We start from the raw sequence: 19,418 nt of genomic DNA, 5'->3' as shown, positions 1-19,418 counted from the left end.
TTGGAATAAAATATAGACACACAAGCCTGTTTACATCATTGATTTTTTTTTCCTGCAGCGCCCCCAAACCAGCTCTTCCAGTGGAATCCCAGTCTGTGCAGGCGGAGGTAGTGGAAGATGTCGACGAGAGCTGCAGGCTGAGCATGAGTGAGAAGCTGGCGCTCTTCACCAAACTTTCTCTTCCGGAGAGGAAGGGGTCCAGTCATCCCGACGGGCCCCCAGAGAGGAGAAGGCAGAAGGGGGCTCGGTACCGAACTCAGCCCATCACCGTGGAGGAGGTCAGCCTGGTAAGTAGGAAGACCCAAGTCAACAGAATCAAAATAATTCTTAAGATAAAATGTTCAATTTCTAATTAGATAACATGTAAATTATGTTTTAATGCTCTGTATATTCTCAATAATCATCCTCACCTCTCTCCAGCTCCAGAAAGGCCCCGTACAGCTCCCTGCCTTCTGTTTGTCCCCTCATCTGTCCGACAGACAGCAGGCCTCGTCTGTCAACCTAAAGCCCAGCGAGGTTCGTCTCTCTCAGCCAAGACCGGACGCCGAGCCCAGTCCCGGCCAGCAGGGCCTGCAGCGCTACGACTCTGAGCCCGGCTTGAGAGGAATCCTGAAGAAGAGCCGCTCTGCAGCCTCTGAGTGGAGCGGGATGGAGGGCGTTCAGGTGGATGCACCCTGCAGCCACGAACAGAACGGAGGGGGCTGTGGAGAAGCAGTGATACAGGGGAGGATGGAGGGTGCAGAGAGGCAAGGACTTGTTGCACCACCGCGAAGAAAGAGAGGCGAGGCTTCAGGTGTGGAGGGAGGCAAACTCACTGCCACTCCCTGGAGGCAGAGAGCTCGAAACAGGAGGGAAACCATCGCCTGCACGCCAACAAGAGCCTCATCAGAGCAGGACGCTCCTCAGGAGGAGAGGCCCTGTCAGACCAGGCTACAGGAGCAGTTGGCCTCCTCTGTGGAATGCAGCTCAGACATCACCAGGAAAGTCCTGTAAGTAACGGTTATTAGGTGAACAGTTGATACTGGGGAGTTGGTGGCACGAAAGGTCTCTGATGATGATAATATGAGGAAAACAGTGAATATGTCTGGCTTTAAAAATGATCAGATAAGTACAAACATTGTCTGTGGTTTTAGAATGAAAACGGAACCGTAGGACAGTTTTTTCTCATATTTTTACCGTTTATGTTTCATCTTCATCAAGAATCAATGAAGGATCCCCAGTTGTTGGACATGTTCAGGTGACGCTGGTGGATGGAACCTCAACACTGCAGGAGACGACCAAAACCAGCAGGAGTGAGGTGAGAAACAGATATGTTGTTTCTGTAATGTCAGTGGGAATCTGCAGAACAACAACCTGCACAGTCGCTTTGTAATTGCCTTCGTTTCTTTGCCCTTCCATAATCCGTAATCCTCTCCAGTTTGGAGCCGCTGAGTTTCAGACTGTCAGCAGTAAGGGATACAGTTCATGGTTCAGCATTTCTACCTTTTGAAAAACACTGTCTCACCAGTGGTGAAGGGTGTTTAAAGGGACAGCAAACAGATATGGTTTCCATGCAAAGCTCCAATCCGAGAATTTGAGGGGGTTCTCACAAAGTTGTCATGCTGTGGACTAATGTAATCAGCAGTGCTACCCTGCTGCAGCGCTCCTGTCTGTGGGATGCTTTAGCCTTTAGGTAAATTATACAATGTTTGAAAGTCCCTTGATTCTATCTGTGCAAAGAATTGTAGGATCACGACATCACAGATCCATACCAAAGCTACGACAGACCTCATATTACAATATGAAGTGACACGATACGACACAACACGATACAACACAACATGACTCGATGTGATATGAAACAATGCGTTATGATGCGATACGATGCAAAACCATACGAGATAGTTTATTAATTCCTCAAGGGGAAACTGAATATCACCTTACACAAAGGATAGACTATTCTATTTTTATTCCAAGAGAAATAGCTGAGGCAATAAAGACAGCATTTCTAACATGTTTGTCACTTTGTAACTGGTTCTGTGTTTCTTATGATCATGCTGACTTTTTGAGAGTCACCGTCTAATGTAGATCAGGTTTACGACTGTGATGAAAAGGGATGAAGAACAGTAACTGTTTTGGGTGCTTTGTTCTCCTGTGAAAAAGGTTGACGTCATAAGTCAGTACAAAAACGTTACAAATAAAAGTCAGTGTTGTTTGAGGTGATCAGGTTCGGTGCAGTCCTTGAGCCTAGAGAGAGAAAAAGGCCTGTGGTTAGGTTTGGGTATTTGTGATGCCATTGTAACCAGATATAGAATCTCTTAGCAACAGCACTCTGGTTCTGGTATGTGCTAAATGTCTTGAGATCAGACTTAAGTTACCGGGGGAATATATCCTGGCTGCTTAGTGTTTATGTGCTGAGATGGGTTCGACCCTCTCACAGCTTGAAGTGGAATGTAAACAGACTACAGATTATATTAGTGTTTAAATGTTGACCCTGTCATGACTTTATCATCTTCATCCTGGTGACAGAATGTGAGAAAGCATGTGTGTGTGTGTATTAATTTAACTTAGTTTGTTGATTTCTGTTTTAATTTTATCATGATGTTTTCATGTCGTCCCTCATATCGCCCTCTGTAGGAGGAGACAGAAAACCTCCTTTGTGAAAGTGTCACCCCTCAGTGCTGGGTAAGTCTTTAAATAATCCTTTAAATTGCATTCACCTGACTAAATCTCCATCATGACATCATCGATTTTCAGTCTGGTTTTTAAAAAGCGTTAGCCGCTCTCTCTCCTAATTCCTCCTCTCTCCTAGGAACCTGTGTTTGCCTCTGTCTATTCTAGCTCTACGCCCCAATATATCATGTGTTTCAATCAGGTAACTGTGTGAGCCGCTGCATGGCTGATTGATCGCTGCTTCTTGGTTTGCAGTGTTTTGGATGCAGTGAAAAGTTTATTTTTTGTCACCGGACAGATTCAGGTGGATTCGATTTTTTACTCACACTAAGGCGTCAACTCTGGTGCTGCCAGTGAACTGCCTAATTGTTTGTGGTCATTTTGTGGTTCATTCTCCTTCACTACTTACAAACAATGTCCCAAACATTTTTTAAAAATTTCTGGAACAACAGAAGAATTTGTTACGATTATCAAGAAGATAATGAGCATGTTTCTTTTCTTGCATGTTTCTCATCGGCATTTGTTGCTCAAATGAAAAATGCAAGTTAAACTTAAGACACTGCTTTATGGGCGGGAAAGTGTTCGATACCTGGTTTGGCCGAGTCTTTCAGTGAGACGTTTGAATGTCCTCCCTGTGTTTGGTTTTTCTCCAGCTCCCTCCCACAGTCCAAAGACATGTTGATTGGGGGTTAGGTTCATTAGGTTCATCTATGTTGGTGTGAATTGTGGTTTTCTCTGCATGTCGGCCCTGTGATGGACTGACAAACTGTGTAGGGGTACCCACCTCTCGGCCAATCAGCTGGGATTTTCTCTGAAGACTAAAATGTGTTTGTTAAAAAAAATCAGATTCACTAAAGAACTCACCTGTTTCCTGTTTCCTTCATCCTCAGACAAATCAGTCCTTCGAGGCACAAGAAGTCTCCTCTCCCACCAAGAACCCGATTCAGCCTCAGTGGAGACAGAAGGTGAGAACATTTTTGGTATGTGTGATGTTTTAATCTACATTAGAGCTCGTCTGTATCTGAACTGATGTGTTCCTGTGGCTGTGAAAGGTGAAGGAAGGGGAGGATGAGCCGCTTCAGGTGGACAAAGCAGAGGAAGCGAACGCACAGCAGGAAAGTCAAGAGCAGGAGCCTGTACACATGGTCAAGAGAGGTGAGGATATCACTCTGCTTTACTGCATTTTCTTTTTACTCTTATACGCTCTGCATTTTCAAATTCTTCCCTCAGTCTCTGACTTCAGTGTTTTAACACCTGTTAGGGCTCAATTCTCCAGAATCCGACACAAACGAGAATTCCTATTTCAAGAGACACTTAACTGAGGAAGTTTAGAACCATATTTCAACAACACTGATTCTTATTACCATATTTGTTTCTCTCTTTCTTGTGTGTTGATATAACAGAGATCTCAGTGCTGCCTGTGATAGAGCTTGAAGGTACGACATACACAGGTGGACTCCATCATATAAAGCTTCATTGATATAATTAAAGCCTTCTCAAGTTTCCACATCTGTCCCCTTCCAGCTCCGCAGAGATCCCCACTCTCAGCCTCTCCACAGGAGCAGAAGGAGGAGACGCCTGTGGATGACTCTGGTGCATTTAATGGAGGCGACCGGCCGCCTCCCTCTGCCTGCGCCCCCCCACCGTGTGGAGAAGTTGCTGCCACAGAGAGTGAGCAGGACCTGGGTGTCCTCTGCCAGACCAACACTCACATGTGAGCCTGGTTTAAACTTTTCATATGAACCATTCACATCCACGTGGAAGTTAGAAAATAGCGAAGATACTGTCTCTGTGAAACGTTGATTTTGTGTGTGTGTGTTTGTACAGACTGACCTCAGCAGTAGCAGAGCACAGACGGTCCGTGCGTCCATCCCGTCGGACTCAGGGCTCCAGAAACCCTCTGAGGGCGCTCGCTGCCAGAGAGGACGTCAGCCAGGACTACATGGGAGAGAGAGTTAACGCAGCTGCTGAGGAAAGGATCCAAGCAGAGAAGAGTGAGAATAGGTTTTTGTTTACTTCTGTTTCTTTTTCATCTCCTTCCTCTCAGCTCTCTCACCTTGTGTTTGCTCCTCTCTACAGAGTCTAAGAACTCCTCTGTGTCCAGATCAGAGGACTCCATCGTTTCCTCAGATGCTGCAAAGTCTTATCCTCCCTTCAGCAGCCTGATGCTCATTCACATTAAAGGTCAGAAAAGATGTGGTTTGTTTCAGTGTGATGATCTCCCTGTGTTCAGGGGTTTATATTAACTGCTGCCTGTGGTGACAGGTAGGTGGCGTGTCCAGGTGCGCCTGGTGGAGCCCTCGGTGCGGTCGCTGAACAGTGGAGACTGCTTCCTGCTGGTCACTCCGGAACGTTGTGTGCTGTGGACCGGAGAGTTTGCCAATGAGCAGGAGAAAGCCAAGGTACCAATTAGACAATATATATTTATACATGATATTTGGATAAAAGTACAATTTTGCAGGGTTTAATGGGTTTAAAAAATATACATACATTTAGTGAAAAGGTATAAAAATGGCATAAAATCTTCACAACTCAGTGCCATGAACTTTTTCCTATACCCTCTGAAGAGTATTAATATTTTACAATTTAAGCCACATAGTTAATAAAAACACATGACTCTTTTTGCCACAAAGTGCATTTTCTTTTCCTTTATGTTTTGAGTGGCATATGCAGAAAAATACATAAATGCATACATACATAAAGACGTAGGACACCTGACACAAGGGAAAATTATATTTCTGGATTCAGAAATTCTCTTGTATATATTGTAAAAAACACAGATGTTAGGAATCTTCATTTTTAATACCACTGTTTTAGCTATTCTGATACTATCCGGTCCCACACTGGTTGCATGTTTTGCAGTAATAGTAGAAGTTTATATTGTTTTTCAGGCCATGGAGCTAGCGTCATCAATCCAGAGCCAGAGAGACCTCGGCTGTCAGGGATCACAGGTCGTCCACCTGGAGGAGGGGCTGAACTCTGACAGCAGCGAGGCTTCACAATTCTGGGACCTGCTCGGAGGACGGTTGCAATACAGAGGTTAAAAATAATAAACTGTAGATATCACCCAGAAAATAGATTGTTTGATTATCATCATAATCAGAACAAAAGCACATTTTTACATACAGATTTTGTTAATGCTTGAAAAATTTTGCAAATGCTGCAATGATTGAAAACCTGTGACAGTACACAAGGGCAGTACAGCATGGTTTCTTCTTTGCTTCTCTCTCCAGGAGCTGGTGCACCAGAGGAGGACGAGCTATATGAGTGTGGCGTGGTGGAATCGAACTGTGTGTTCAGGCTGGTGGAGAACAGACTGGTGCCTCATGAACAAGCCTGGGCCTCCATCCCCACCATCTCCCTGCTGGGCTCCACTGAGGTCTGAGTTTCTCTTCTGCTTTTGCCTGATTAGTGTTGATTCTCAAAGGTGCTGTAGAACTCAAAAACTGCCCCTCTCTGTGTGTGTCCAGGCCCTGGTGTTTGATTTCGGCAGCGAGGTGTACCTGTGGCACGGACGCGATGTTTCCCCAAGCAGGAGAAACGTTGCTCTCCAGCTGACTCAGCAGGTGTGGGTTGGAGCTTATGACTACAGCAACTGTCGAATCAACCCACTGGATCCCACGCAGAGTAACCCCAGCATACAGCGGTAAGTTCACACTGCAGGCGATCAAGCAAGAAAAGCTTTTAGTCTGTTCTTCACTATGAAAAATAACCAGGTAATACCAGGGACAACTGAAAAAGTGCTCACCACATGTGTTCGAGAATTGCTGTTCACACAGTAAAACCAAAGTGATGGAGTCCACATTCACTCTGACATTTTCTCAACATTTTACTTGGGGCCTGGCAGGAAATGTTGCATTCTCACATGTGGATAATTTCAGGAAAATGTCTGAACATCAGCGAATGTCTGAAAGCAGCTTACATGCAGCCAAACCCCATAAAGCTGCTGTTGGTTTATAGCGCACGCTGTAAAAATCAATCATATGACCTGTAATTCCACACTGCACATGGAGAAACCCCAGCAGACCACGGTCCGTTAACCTGACATGCTGTTCAAGTGCTGCCTCGATTGGTTTGGTTGAGAGAAACAGAGAAATGGGGAAAAGAGAAGAGAGAGAGACAAAGAATGAAACACCAACTGTGAGCTAGATCTCATCGCCCAACATACATCATTGTTGGGCGATGAGATCTAGCTCACAGTTGGTGTTTCATTCTTTCCAAAACCCAGAATTCAGTCAGTAGAAAGGTTATAGACAAATGTGCTCATAAACATGATATGATGTCATAGTTAGCTAATTAGCATTTAAAGCAATTATTTCCTATTGGAGTAAACAACTCACAAATATGTTTTAGAAACGATGTTCAACTCAGGACATTTTTTCACTCCCCTTTCCATCTGTTCTCAGGAGGGGAGAGGGTCGTCCCAGCTGGGCACTGTTCGGCGTCCTCTCGGAGGACAACGAGACGGTTCTGTTCAGAGAGAAGTTTAAGGACTGGACAGGTGGATGCGTTGCGGAAGCTGCGTCAGTGAACCTGGAGACACAGGTCCGTCTCATGGTTTAATGGTTTAAAGTCTTGATTTAAGGTCAGACATGCAGACAAAGTGATCGGTTTGTTAATGAAAACAAACACCTTCGCTTATTCACCGTGTGTGGATTATTCAATGTTTCACTTACATTTCTTACTTATTACTGATTCCACCTTGCAGTGTAGTACGAGCAATTACACATTCTCGGAAATATTGATAACTCAGAGAGATCATAGAATAGAATAGAATAGAATATAGATTAATTTTGTAATTGCAACGCAACACAATTTAGTGCAACAAAAATAAATACAAATATAAAAACAGACATAGTTACAGCAGTCTGCTCATACATAGTCCACACAATTGTTGCACCAATCCCAGTTCTTGCACTTAAACCATGTTATTATTGCACATTTCCAACCTCAAGAATATTTTTCTTAATTCTCCTCAAAAACTATTTTCTCTCCCTCTGTCTCCTACCCTTCCCTCCCTCTCCCCACAGGCCGTCCCAGCTCATGCTCCCCAGTCCGTCTCCCAGCCCTCAGGCCTCCTGAGCCCCTGCGATGCTAAGGCTCTAGTGTCGGGCCAGTCGTTGGACGGAGACGGTTTGGTTCATAATGTGCTGGGTGGGGTCGATGTCCAGAGAGGTTACGGCGTCGTCACGCTGGAGGAAGGACGTCAGATGGAGCTGCGAACGATTGCAGTTGACACCTGGCACGTGCAGGAGTTCGATGACAGTGAGGTTCCAGTGGAGAGCACAGGGCAGCTTCACGAGGGAGACTCCTACGTCATCCGCTGGACGTACAGCATCAGTGCTGCTGGTTCGTGAGATTCAGAGAAACATGCCCCACCACCACATTCCTCACTTCTGTTTGCTTGTCCCATTTTATGATATGCATGAGGAAAATAAAAAAGTAGATTACTCTCTTTGCTGTAGATAAGCCAAACAGTTTGGATGAATGCAGCAGTGCTTCTGGACACAAAGAAAACACCGCCTTCTTCCTGTGGCGGGGTCGACACTCCAGCGTCAGTGGACGCGACACTGCTGCTTTCCTTTCGATCGGGATGAACAACCTGGAAGAATCGCTGGTAATTGCAAGACTTTAAAAATCAATCAGCAAAAATAAATGCATTTCTGTGCTTTTTCCAGTGTTGAGGTATTTAAGTTATATGGTATAATATACATTTTTCATTCAGTTTGTCTCAATTGCATTTGTTGCTTTGTTTCTCAAGGTGCTTGTACCTCAGGGGGAGGAGCCTCCCTGCTTCCTGCAGCTTTTCCAGGGGGGCCTGGTCATTCATAAGGGCAAACGAGAGGAGGCCTTCACTAATGCAGGTATGGTAAATTCAGATCTCTAGGGAAAGTTTTCATCTACTTGTTTTGCTTTACATTTAAATGTGATTTTACATATTATATTCTCGTCCCAGAGTGGCGTCTGTTCTGCGTGCGAGGGGAACTCCCGGAGGAGGGATCTCTGCTGGAGGTGGAGTGCTGCTGTGCAGGTCTGCGCTCAAGGGGCTCTGTTGTCCTGCTGAACAGCCAGCAGGGGGGGCTGTACCTCTGGACTGGTTGTAAAGCTCAGGCCAGCACCAGGGAGGTCAGCAAGAGGGCATTGGAGCGTCTCACTCAAATGTAAGTCACGTATGCTGGATGGGCTTTTAAAAGATAAGAGACTTGATTTATGTTTCTAATGTGTGTAATGTGTGTGTGTGTGTGTGTGTGTGTGTGTGTGTGTATTAGGTGCCCACCAGAGCTGGGTCTCAACAAAAGCTGTCCTATGAAGGTGCAGGTAATAGAGGAGGGTTCAGAGCCTGCAGATTTCTGGACGGCACTGGGAAAGATGGACAGGAAGGCGTATGACTGCATGCTGCAAGGTAAAAAACAACACTTGGTTTGGTTTCCTTCACACAGAACATTACTGTCAGCATTCAGTGAAAAAAAAATGTCTCCTGCCAGATCCAGGAAAGTATAACTTCACACCTCGTCTATTCCATCTGAGCACCTCCTCTGGGAGCTTTCGGGGTGAAGAGCTGCAGAGTCCGAGTCGGCTGCCGGGGCTTGTGATGGCGATGCCCTTTGTCCAGGAGAGTCTGCTCTCTGCTCCACAGCCAGGTGAGACCAAGGCATGAAACTTATTTAATTAAACTCGAACTATTTCTTCAAATCCTCAGGTATATAATCCTGAATAAAAAGATCCTGAAGACAGAAAACGTATGTTAGTGATTTTAACAATTGGTCAAACAAACGTTATTTAGGTTCAAAACAGAGAACGCAAATAGAGATGTAAAATACACATCACTTATCACACTTACAATTTGAGATTTTTTTAGGTAGCACAATTAAAGAGTTCAGATTTTCAAAAGTGATTTAAAAGACTGACTTTAAAAGTCATTTTTCTAATTATATGTAACTCATAAGAAGTCATGCATGAAAAATGTGTGTGTGTGTGTGTGTGTGTGTGTCCCAGATGCTATACATTTGCCATTAACAATATATCAACATTGAGCTTCAAAGTGTTTTTTAAGTCTTTTCATTGAGATGTTTCAGCTTTTATCACATGACCCAGCGATGTTATTATAAAATATGAATAAAATAATGTTACAGGAGGTGCATTTATAAAAATGATAAAAATATGTATTACTTATTGTCTAATGTTTCCTCCGCCTTTCTTGTCTTTCTTGTCCACCAGCCTTGTTCTTGCTTGACAACCGTCTGGAGGTCTACCTCTGGCAGAGGGGTCAGCCTGAGCATACGGAGAGCTCAGTCTCGGCCTGGAGCCGCTGGCACGATGAGAGGAAGTGTGCCATGCAGACGGCGCTGCAGTACTGCAAAGGTAAGGGGGGTATTGACAAGGATGACTTGTAGGTAAAAGCATTGTTGGTACTTGATGAGTACATGTGCTGTTTTGTTCTGCATCCCAGAGATGAACCCGAGACGCCCACCTCAGGCTTACCTCATCTTAGAGAGGTCGGAACCTCTCACCTTCACTAATGTCTTCCCCCACTGGGAGAGGAGCCTGGGACCCTCCTCACAGGTACAAGCACCATGCAATGATGGGTTTATCATTAGAGATGAGGTGTTGTGTATTTCTCTGTTATATCTATTTACGGGTTGTTAAATAATATGAGCTATCCTCTCTTTTGAAAGTATCACTGCATAGATAAATGGGGTCCTTGTGGTTTTAGGTTTAGGGTTTAGGTCAGGCAGTGGTGGGATATAACAAAGCACATTTACTTTATTACGGTATCTTAACTTTAGATTTATTTTTGAGTACTATTCCCTTTTACTCCACAACATTTATCAGCAAATATCTTGTGTTGCACGTTCACATTGTTTTTAATATTTTTGAAAATAATCAATAGAGGGGAATTGATCTGATCCGATCAGCATTTTCAGTAGCATCATCTGCATCATTCTTTATAAATATGACTGTATTAATCTTATATTCAACAGAATATACAGTGACCACAATTAATGATGTATGACTGTTTCATTGAGGGAATACGATACTTTCATCATGTACTTCTAATTTTGATACTTTAAGTATATTTAAAAGCAAGTACTTACTTACTTTTACTCAAATAGAAAGGTTATTTGGTACTTTTACTTGAATACTTATTTCAATCTAATTATTGCTCCTCCACCACTGCTGTCACGTGTCACCACTGCATTGACCTAACTATTAAATCAAATTTGCAGCTTGTGTTGAAGCAGTTTGGTTTTTTGATTTTTTTGGGCTTTAAAGGCAAATTTTAAAGTTGTGGAAGTTCAACAACAAGCTTAATATGTTTGTTTCATTTTGCCTTAAAAGACATATGAGTTGAATGGTAATTAGTTTTTGAAGAGGTATATTAAGTTAATGGAGCCACACACTGTGGAAACAGATTGAAAAGTAATGAACCATTTTAACTCTGACTGGGCTCTGTCTGATTTCTTTCTTTTACATTTTGTATCATATATCCCTGTTTTATCTTGTTTTTTATGTTGTGGTCTAATCATTAGTGCTGTCTTTTTCCTCGGGTGTGTTTGATGTGTGTTTTTGTGTGTGTCAGGGTGACTCAGGGAGGGTACAGCTGACCTTGGTGCAGGACGCCCTGGCCCAGCTCATGAAGACCCAGTACCCCCTGGAGGAGCTGCTGCGGAGCCCCTTACCTGAAGGAGTGGACCCCCAGCAGCTGGAGGTCTACCTGTCTGACGAAGACTTCCAGGTAAACTGACGGAGGAGCAGCACCATGCAGTGATGTTTGTCAACCAGCAGGCTGCAGTATTCACCAGGTTTTGCATATGAAAACACATGCATGCGCTTTCAGATGATAAATCCTGAGAGAAAGTTTAGTTTAAACCAAACATGTATTTTATATCTATATCACATTTTGTTTCACAATGTTTAATCCATAAATCACCACAATTGTGTTTCAGACTATTTTGGAAATGAAGAGAGATGAATACGCCTCCCTCCCGAGCTGGAAGCAAATAGATCTGAAGAAAAGCAAGGGGCTTCTATGCTAGAACAGTGAGCACATGTGGAAGCTGACTGTCGCTCCTGCAGCAGGGACTTCCTCCTCCACTGAGAAGGGAGGATGATGGGGGGGATATTGCCACTGTGTTGTTGCACAAAGGACTACTCACATCGTAATAAAAAGAAGAAAAAAATTCACCTTTATTTATGTCAAAAATTAGTATGGTGTGTGGACTTTTTATCGGACATGGTTTTCTTTGTAGCTTTTGTCCAGAGCAAAAAAAAAAACAAAACAAAATTTCCTCTGAAACTTCATATTATCTGTACAAATCAATGAAAGATAAAAAGAAAAGGGTGTGTGGAAGTTAAAGGGCATCAGTAACAAACTGGAAATAAGGATGAGGAAATAAAGGAGTGCTTACAAAAAATATCAGTGCTAATAAACAATGTAAACAAGGAGAAAAAATAAAAGGTAAACCACTTTCTAAATGTTTCCTCCACGATTGATATCTTTGTATCGAAACATCTGCATGTTCAGTTCGATTTTGATTAACAGAAGAGCTGCTTTTCTTCCCCACTTAACGATTGTCACCAGAATCCAGACACAATGTGTTTGACCCCCCCGATCGATGGTGTGTATTTAAAGGTTGTGTGCCATATGACGTGCTGATGTGTTCACTTGTCTGCCAGCCGCTTGTGTGCAAAGGTTTGTGCCATGTTTGTCGCAGCCCTGAGCCCATGTGTTCACAGTGGCTGTGGCCAAAGCCTTATTAGGGCTCCTTGGGGATTGGCTATTAGTCATGCATGAGGGAACAGGTAGCAATGCTCCAATAACAACACCCTGGCCCAAAACAACATGCTAATTCTGCATCACCTGGATCAACACGCTGTTCAAAACACGACAAAGCACAAAGACATACTGTACAAAGTCAAACACAAGATTTCGGGGGGGGGGGGGGGGAATCACCTGTAGCACGAAATGACGTTCCTAACATCTCCGGTTCTGCTTTGATATCTGCAAATTCTTCTTATCCCTGGTCACATGTCAATTGAAACATAAGATACATTTTAAAAACTTTTTGGGCCTGAATTAAAAAGCAAGTGATCTCGATGGTCCCCTGATGGCTGGCTGCAGTATAGGTCATAACCCCTGCCTTCTCCATGTTAGTGGATGGGACATGGATGAAATAAAAAGTCACATCATACATAAAATACATTTTTCTGTCATTTCAGGTAGTTCTTATCACGCTGATGTTTGTTCAAGTGTTCATTTTTTTGGGCTAAGTTTGGTTTTAATTAGTTCTTTGATGCAATAAAAACTGACTGGTCGAGGTGGGACTCTGTGGATTCTGTAGCTCCGTTCCCTGATTGCTATTGTGCAGATGGTATCATTGGCACAAAATGGCAGCATTCGTATCCAGGATATCTTTGCTTCATTTCTGGATATTGAGAGGAAGAGAACACGACATACAGTCTATTCTACAGTCATGATGCATAAACCACAGTATGGAACAAATCACAGGTTTGACCTGATGATGGCGCTTGATGAAAAGTTAATTAACACAGGTATATTATCCTCAGGGGAACGTGAACATTTGTCCAGATTTTTGTGCCAGTCAAACTTCAACCATTGCAGAACAAGTGGTTGGTGTTGCTAGAGAAAGTCATAAGGGTTCATCCTCCTGTAACTATAAAACCTGCCCGGAGTTTTGAGCCAATCCGTCCAGTACAAGTTGAGATATTCTATTCTCAGAGTGCTGCTATGGCTGATGACTTTCAAGAGGAGGGGGTGCCAATTGATCCTAAAACAGTACAAATGGACAAATACATTAATCAACAAGAACAAACTTTTACTCTCCTGATGCTAAAACTACTGATATTGGTCTCTGCAGCTGAAGAAACACAGATGGGTGATTTAAGTGTAACAGGGATGTTTTAGAGTATCCTCAAGTCACACTGACCCCTCAGATTCTACATAAGTCAGGTTAGTCTTCCGCTGGTCCAGTGAGTTGCAGCTCACAAGCTAACAGGGTGTTATTTTCCTCAGAGTGGATTAGCTGACTAAGCCTCCATGTGACTGTGCAGTGCTGGAGAGATTGGATTTAGGCCCACCGCTGGGTGATGGCGCACTCAAGAAGAAATTTCCAAAGGCCTTTCACTTGCAGGCAGCTTACATCTTTAACAGAGCAACTCTGAAAAACATCTGCTGTAGGGTTACATACAAAAAAAAGCCTGTATGTGGGAGTGTGTGACGTTTACTTTCCAGAAATCGCTATGTCGCTGCGGTGCAAGGTGATCTCCAGCAGGCCTCGCAGCAAAAATACAATTCTTGGATCCACTGGCGAGAGTGTTTACTGATCAGAAGTCATTTGGGTAATGTGCCTTTTCAACACTGTCTATGACTGTAAAGTATCATCTCACGGATAAAAACGAAGCCGTGCTCATCTGCTGCTGTTCTACCTCTGTCAGTGTCTGTGCTCGCTCTAAATGGCCTGCTCTCTCTGTGTGTCAGCTCCAGGTATGACTCGATCCGGTTCAGACGCCAGCGCCGCCTCACGCAAAACCACCATGTGATCTTCTGCGGCGTGGAGCGACTGGTCGATCCAGTCCATACTACCAGACATGTGACAGGCGTTGCGGGTGACCAGCACCAGGTGGCTGACGGAGAGGAGCAGAGCAGTGGCCCTGAGGAGGAAGAGTTGGACAAAAGAGGTTTGATTAAACTGTCCTCACTCCCTTTTTCATTTGGCTGTTGCTTGATGAAAAGCAGTTATTTACAGGACTAGAAGGGTTCCGTACACAACTCACTGTGGACTGCATAAGTTTCTATTCTGTTTGAGTGAATGATGAAAAACACCAACTTTTGAATGTCATTGTTTTCCTGTTTGCTGCAGTCTCTCAATGTATCATTGTTTATCTCAAAGATAATGACATTATTGATAAATAGATTTAAGCTCAATGGTCTTTGCTGTTTCCCTCTTTTAATGATGGGAAAATAGATGTGATTACCTGGCGTCCAGGAGAATTGGATCCAAAGGAGGATACATGGATCTGACAACGTCGTCCACCCTGTGAGCAGGCAGGTAAGGAGGAGGAGGAGGAGGAGGAGGAGGAGGAGGAGGAAGAATAGGAAGCAGGTGAGGAGGAGGAAGCAAGTGTGGAGGAGGGGGAGAAGGAGAAGGCAGGTGAGGACATGGAGGGTGAGGCAGCAAGTGAGGAGGAAGAGGAGGCAGGTTAGGAGGAGGAGGAGAAGGAGGAGGCAAGTAAGGAGGAGGAAGAAGGCAGGTTATCTCCAGGCAGTACTGTGGCAACAGAAAGTTGTGTTGAGTTGTGTGTTACCTCGGGCTAATCCGTTTTGCCACCGTGATAATGTCACTCAGACTCGCTGGCGCTTTGACCTTTGCCCCTGAGCCCATTGTCATGGCAACCAGCTTCTCAGTTAAGGTGTGGCAGATCTGTGTGAGGAACAACATCGTAACATAAATGAAACTGGGAAATTATGAACAATTATATAGAAATTAAATACTCCATAAACCACTGAGTTAATTCTAAATCATTTCCATGTTCATTTGTCTTCTAATGTGGATATAAGTTGTAAATGAAAATATTTTAATTTAATTTAAAAATTATGTGAAAAAGAAGTCTGTGGTATTCAGCCCTGAGTACTGTAATAAGTTGCCAACTACCCAAACATTTATTTAAGGTCTTGTGGCACCTCAGTAGTCTAATGTGGAACTAATTGGATAATCAATTAGTCATTTGTTTATGCACAACTACTGATTGATTGCCAAATAATTCTTGATTTCACCTTCGAAAGAAAATATTTCCTACTTTATTGTCACATAGCACAGTAAATGAAATATTTTGGGGCTTTGAACTGTTGGTTGGACAAAAAAATTAATTTGTAGATTCCACGTTCACCTTGTAAATGAATCACTTGGAGGTCTGGACAAAACAGGCATTTGATATTAGCTGCACTTTTTCTTATGTTTACAGATACCAAACAATTTGAGCAGTGTTTCAACAAATGAACTCTTCTCTCATCCAGTTATCGAGACTATGTGAGAAAATAAACCAGAAACATAAAAAATTACAGGAAAATATTTGTCTCCTACACCTTTGTAGTCAAATGCTGTCAATCAAAACTAGAAAACTAGAGAATAACTACTTTCATTACCTTCAGGATGGAGATGCAGTGAGAGACCAGACCACTGTGGGAGAAAATGTCATAGAATTAGGATTAGGAATCACAGCGCTGATTGAAACACAACAGTCACACTGATGGAGGTAAGTTCAACTTCTAAGACTCTAAACTTCACGTCATGTCACGAAGCTGCTGTTCAGACATACGAGGCGTCTTCAATCCAGTCCTCGTTCTCCAGGATGGCCTCGATGTGAGGGTTGGTGATGACCACGTCGTCCAGCTCCAGCTCCGACAGTTCGCTCTGAGTCTCCATGGCTCCAATCAGATCCACGGTGGGTCTGAGAAACAGTTGAAGCAGAAGAGAGTGAAAACTTCTTGTGTTCAGTTTGTGGAGAAAACTTACATGGTCATCTGCAGATTGTAGAAACGTTCTGTTGACGATCTGAAGATGATTTGACTTTTTTTCTTCTTTGAGTTAAAGGTACAGTGTGCAGAATTTAGTGATATCTAGTGTTGAAATTACATGTTGCAGCTGAACACCCCTCACCTCACCCTCCCCTTCCAAACATGAAAGAGAACCTGTGGTAGCCTTCAGTTGTCATAAAAACTCAGAGGAGTTTAGGTTGTCCAGTCTGGACTACTGTAAAAAAGATTTCCTGCGCTCCAGCTTCACCTCTTTTCCTCGTGCTCAAGCTGCTTCTGTGTGCTCATGAAACATCTGCTCTTGGATTTGAATTTCCCTTCTTCGCTTGAATTTTTTTGTGCAAAAAGTCTTCAAGGAACAAAATATCTGTGTGCAAATCTGAGTACAAGCAGGGGCTACCTCAGTGCAAGCACCGGGATTCGATTGAAAGCATAATGAAATCTGAACGTGAATTGAGTAAGTCCTACTCTCAGTAATGCTCTTGAATAAAAATAGGAAAATTACCATAAAGAAGAATGTATTAATATTGTAAATGAGAATAATCAATCACAACCTGATCAACTTTCCTGTTTTTGTTTACTGCTCTTATTTGCTTTCTTCTTTATGATGCATAGAAAAATCAATCATGCACCTCTAAGCTGATGCCCTGGTTACACTTCACTATTAATATTATTGCAGTTTTTGTTAATTGTAGCTAAAGAATTGTGCGAATCCATAGTATGCAAAGGCATAAAAACAGCATAAACACAAAGATGGTCTTTCCTCTAAACCTGTTCATACAGTGTCATACAGCAGCAATGCAGAGAAACCATGTTGTAGAGTTGAAATACAAATAATATTCAGGACAGTTCAGTAACTTTTAACTTTTAAATAGAAGTTGTAGAGTAATGTTTCTAGAATCACTGACTTGGAGTCGAAGTGGTGCAGCAGGTCGTGAGGGTGGCAGTAGCGGTGTCTGCACACCACCACCAGGGCAATGAAGGAGGCCAGGAAAATGGTGGTCAACACCCCAATGGCTACGATCACCACCGTCTCCATGGCGACTCCAGCTCCCACCACCAGCAAATCGTCAAGAGGAAAAAAAAGGAAAAAAAAGTCCAATCAGGGCCGGATGATTCTCCGAGCTCGATTACGGGTGGGTACTCATCTGTCAAGGGGAGAGAAATGTGTGGTTTCAGACTGATTGGGTGACATCAAACCTGCAGGAGAGCGACAAATATCAACGCACTTGAGGATGTTACAGCGAGAAAATTCCCTGATTTCCATTTCTGTCGAAACACAACCCACCTCTGGGCCCTTGTAGAGAAGAATCCTATCAGCAGTGTTTTGTCTGTTTCTAAATATGGCACACCTACACTGCACACATAAACCTGATCTTTATCTGAGAACATGAAACACTTGGCCTTTGTTTGCTCTTTGTAATGAGAACGAATTCAGAGAACTGTTCCTGCATTCTGCAGTCACAGTCGACAACGTACATCATATCAATTCTATTCAACTTTAACAAGCAGCTTCAAAGTCAACCGCTGGAAAAACTGCGCCTCAACCCTCAGTCTTAACCTCTACAAAGAAGGAAACTCAAAGACTAAAAACCCAGCATGAACTCTGACCTCTTACCATCTGATGTTTTCAGTCCAGGCTGAACTGTTTTTGGATTATCTGCAGGTTGATTTCTCTGACATACTCCCACATTTAGCCCTATCTCTCGGAAAAGTGTGAAGTAAACCGGCTCTCTGCCCAGTCTGTTCACTCATTAACTCACCCTGCCCCGCCTAATGGCTGGAGAGTGAATTCTCCAGAGGGAAGCTGTCATTGGACAATAAGACAGCTCTGTGTGCAGAGAGTAATTCATTTGTAATTAGGCTTTAGGTTTTCAAAACAGGGGCGCTGCTTCCTGTGCACAAATGACCACAGGAGAGCTGCACTTTCAACATTACAACATTGTAAACCTGCAATTTTTTTTTAGCCTTAGATGATTATGTGAGATTCAGCCATGGAATGCTGTAATTCTTTAATCAGATTAATTTGTGTTACACTCGCCGAATCATACAGGGCTTTCTCTCTCATGCCTGGGAGCTTTTTTCTCGCTCCTTTTCTTTTCACGGGCTGCTGCTTTCTCAGAGCCTGAAAACCCCCTGCTCTAAAGGAGACATGTTAAAGTAAACTGTGAGTTTTAAAAGTGAAAAACTCCAGAGGGCCACTCACTTTTCATCCCTCTAAATATCCTTCAGTGTGTCTGTTAAAAGCCATCAGTGGCAACAGCAGAGCCTTTTTTGTTTACATGAAATCCTTTAAAAAAAAAAAGACATTGACGTCTTTTAAGGAGGACTAACTTTTCCACCAAACCTTAACTAAGAGGATTTTACTGCAAATTACTAACCCTTATTTTCTGACACTATTTATTATAACTTATATGGATGTAAAAAATATGTTTCCAACACTGCAAATAACATATACTGCACAGGGAATTCTACAGATAAACCATAACAATACAAAACAATCAGGGAACATAAAAAAATCCAAGTGACACTGTACATAATCCCCCTGTTTAGAGCTGTAAATCAAAACTTTATTTATCCTTGTAAGAGAAACTTTTACTTAAAAAAGCGCCAACCCCCACCGGCTTAACATAAATACACCCTTTGGATAAGAAGAAAGAAAACTGTATTTATCATTCAACAACTGAATCCAAACAGAGAATAATGGAGACACGAGATAATGAGGCTGTAGAAGAACATACAGGAGAATAAAAACATTAAAAACTATTATGAATACAAGGTTGGACAACAGACTATTCCTCTGATGTAAAAACAGTAAAACCAAATGTATAATTTTCACCATATTCGTGTTATTTCCCCAAAGATTAAGGATCAGTAACAAACACACAAAGACCATTCTTCATAAATAACAGTAAAACTTCCCCCTTGATGAATTTCACTGAAGGATAAACTTTTTGAGACTATTTAAACATCTTCAGACAGAAAATGTTTGTTGTAGTTACACCTCAGAAACACTTATTAGGTTATTTATGAAACGTAGAAAATTGTAAACTTGTTTTGCAGCTACTCACCTCCACATGTTGTGCTTTTCGTCGGTTTCCTCTCAGGACGCACACAATCCTAAACTCTCCTCTCTGCATCGGGAGCGCGGAGACGGCACCGACATCTCCAAAACCTGGGCCATCGCGAACGCGCACAGAGGCAGGCCCCC

The 19,418-nt window shown here is 42.9% G+C and overlaps 2 protein-coding genes across 2 annotated transcripts in view; one reads left to right on the top strand and one right to left on the bottom strand.

Moving 5' to 3' along the window:
• svilc (supervillin c) overlaps positions 1–11,834 on the top strand; it is a 20,449-nt gene extending 8,615 nt beyond the window's left edge. Inside the window, exons 8-33 of the mRNA XM_069525254.1 lie at positions 59–287; positions 421–989; positions 1,201–1,297; positions 2,617–2,664; positions 2,792–2,854; positions 3,543–3,617; positions 3,705–3,807; positions 4,056–4,088; positions 4,120–4,366; positions 4,480–4,646; positions 4,732–4,836; positions 4,918–5,054; positions 5,544–5,691; positions 5,886–6,031; positions 6,123–6,298; positions 7,059–7,197; positions 7,683–8,001; positions 8,118–8,269; positions 8,414–8,516; positions 8,609–8,813; positions 8,922–9,055; positions 9,138–9,293; positions 9,871–10,014; positions 10,103–10,215; positions 11,234–11,389; positions 11,601–11,834. Coding sequence (XP_069381355.1) covers positions 59–287; positions 421–989; positions 1,201–1,297; positions 2,617–2,664; positions 2,792–2,854; positions 3,543–3,617; positions 3,705–3,807; positions 4,056–4,088; positions 4,120–4,366; positions 4,480–4,646; positions 4,732–4,836; positions 4,918–5,054; positions 5,544–5,691; positions 5,886–6,031; positions 6,123–6,298; positions 7,059–7,197; positions 7,683–8,001; positions 8,118–8,269; positions 8,414–8,516; positions 8,609–8,813; positions 8,922–9,055; positions 9,138–9,293; positions 9,871–10,014; positions 10,103–10,215; positions 11,234–11,389; positions 11,601–11,690 — 4,054 coding nt within the window. The 3' untranslated portion in view covers positions 11,691–11,834. The remainder of the gene's footprint in view (positions 1–58; positions 288–420; positions 990–1,200; positions 1,298–2,616; positions 2,665–2,791; positions 2,855–3,542; positions 3,618–3,704; positions 3,808–4,055; positions 4,089–4,119; positions 4,367–4,479; positions 4,647–4,731; positions 4,837–4,917; positions 5,055–5,543; positions 5,692–5,885; positions 6,032–6,122; positions 6,299–7,058; positions 7,198–7,682; positions 8,002–8,117; positions 8,270–8,413; positions 8,517–8,608; positions 8,814–8,921; positions 9,056–9,137; positions 9,294–9,870; positions 10,015–10,102; positions 10,216–11,233; positions 11,390–11,600) is intronic.
• tmem98 (transmembrane protein 98) lies at positions 11,818–19,418 on the bottom strand. The gene is made up of 7 exons (XM_020094334.2): positions 19,279–19,418; positions 17,116–17,355; positions 15,991–16,122; positions 15,818–15,851; positions 14,980–15,095; positions 14,650–14,709; positions 11,818–14,325 (listed from the first exon to the last, which is right to left on the bottom strand). Exons 2-7 carry the CDS (start codon positions 17,244–17,246, stop codon positions 14,124–14,126), a joined length of 675 nt encoding a protein of 224 aa, XP_019949893.1. The 5' UTR covers positions 17,247–17,355; positions 19,279–19,418; the 3' UTR covers positions 11,818–14,123.

The sequence above is a fragment of the Paralichthys olivaceus genome, chromosome 5, assembly GCF_024713975.1.
Source record: "Paralichthys olivaceus isolate ysfri-2021 chromosome 5, ASM2471397v2, whole genome shotgun sequence".
In the NCBI taxonomy this organism is placed as follows: Eukaryota; Metazoa; Chordata; class Actinopteri; order Pleuronectiformes; family Paralichthyidae; genus Paralichthys; species Paralichthys olivaceus.
This window is presented reverse-complemented; position numbering and strand designations above follow the sequence as displayed.

Excerpts from the sequence above, each read along its gene's own strand:
- tmem98 (XM_020094334.2), bottom strand. The coding sequence starts at position 17,246 with ATGGAGACGGTGGTGATCGTAGCCATTGGGGTGTTGACCACCATTTTC. Across the intron at positions 16,123-17,115 it reads CTGCACCACTTCGACTCCAA|ACCCACCGTGGATCTGATTG; the intron begins GTCAGTGATTCT and ends ACTGTTTCTCAG. Across the intron at positions 15,096-15,817 it reads ACTGCATCTCCATCCTGAAG|ATCTGCCACACCTTAACTGA; the intron begins GTAATGAAAGTA and ends TTCCTCACACAG.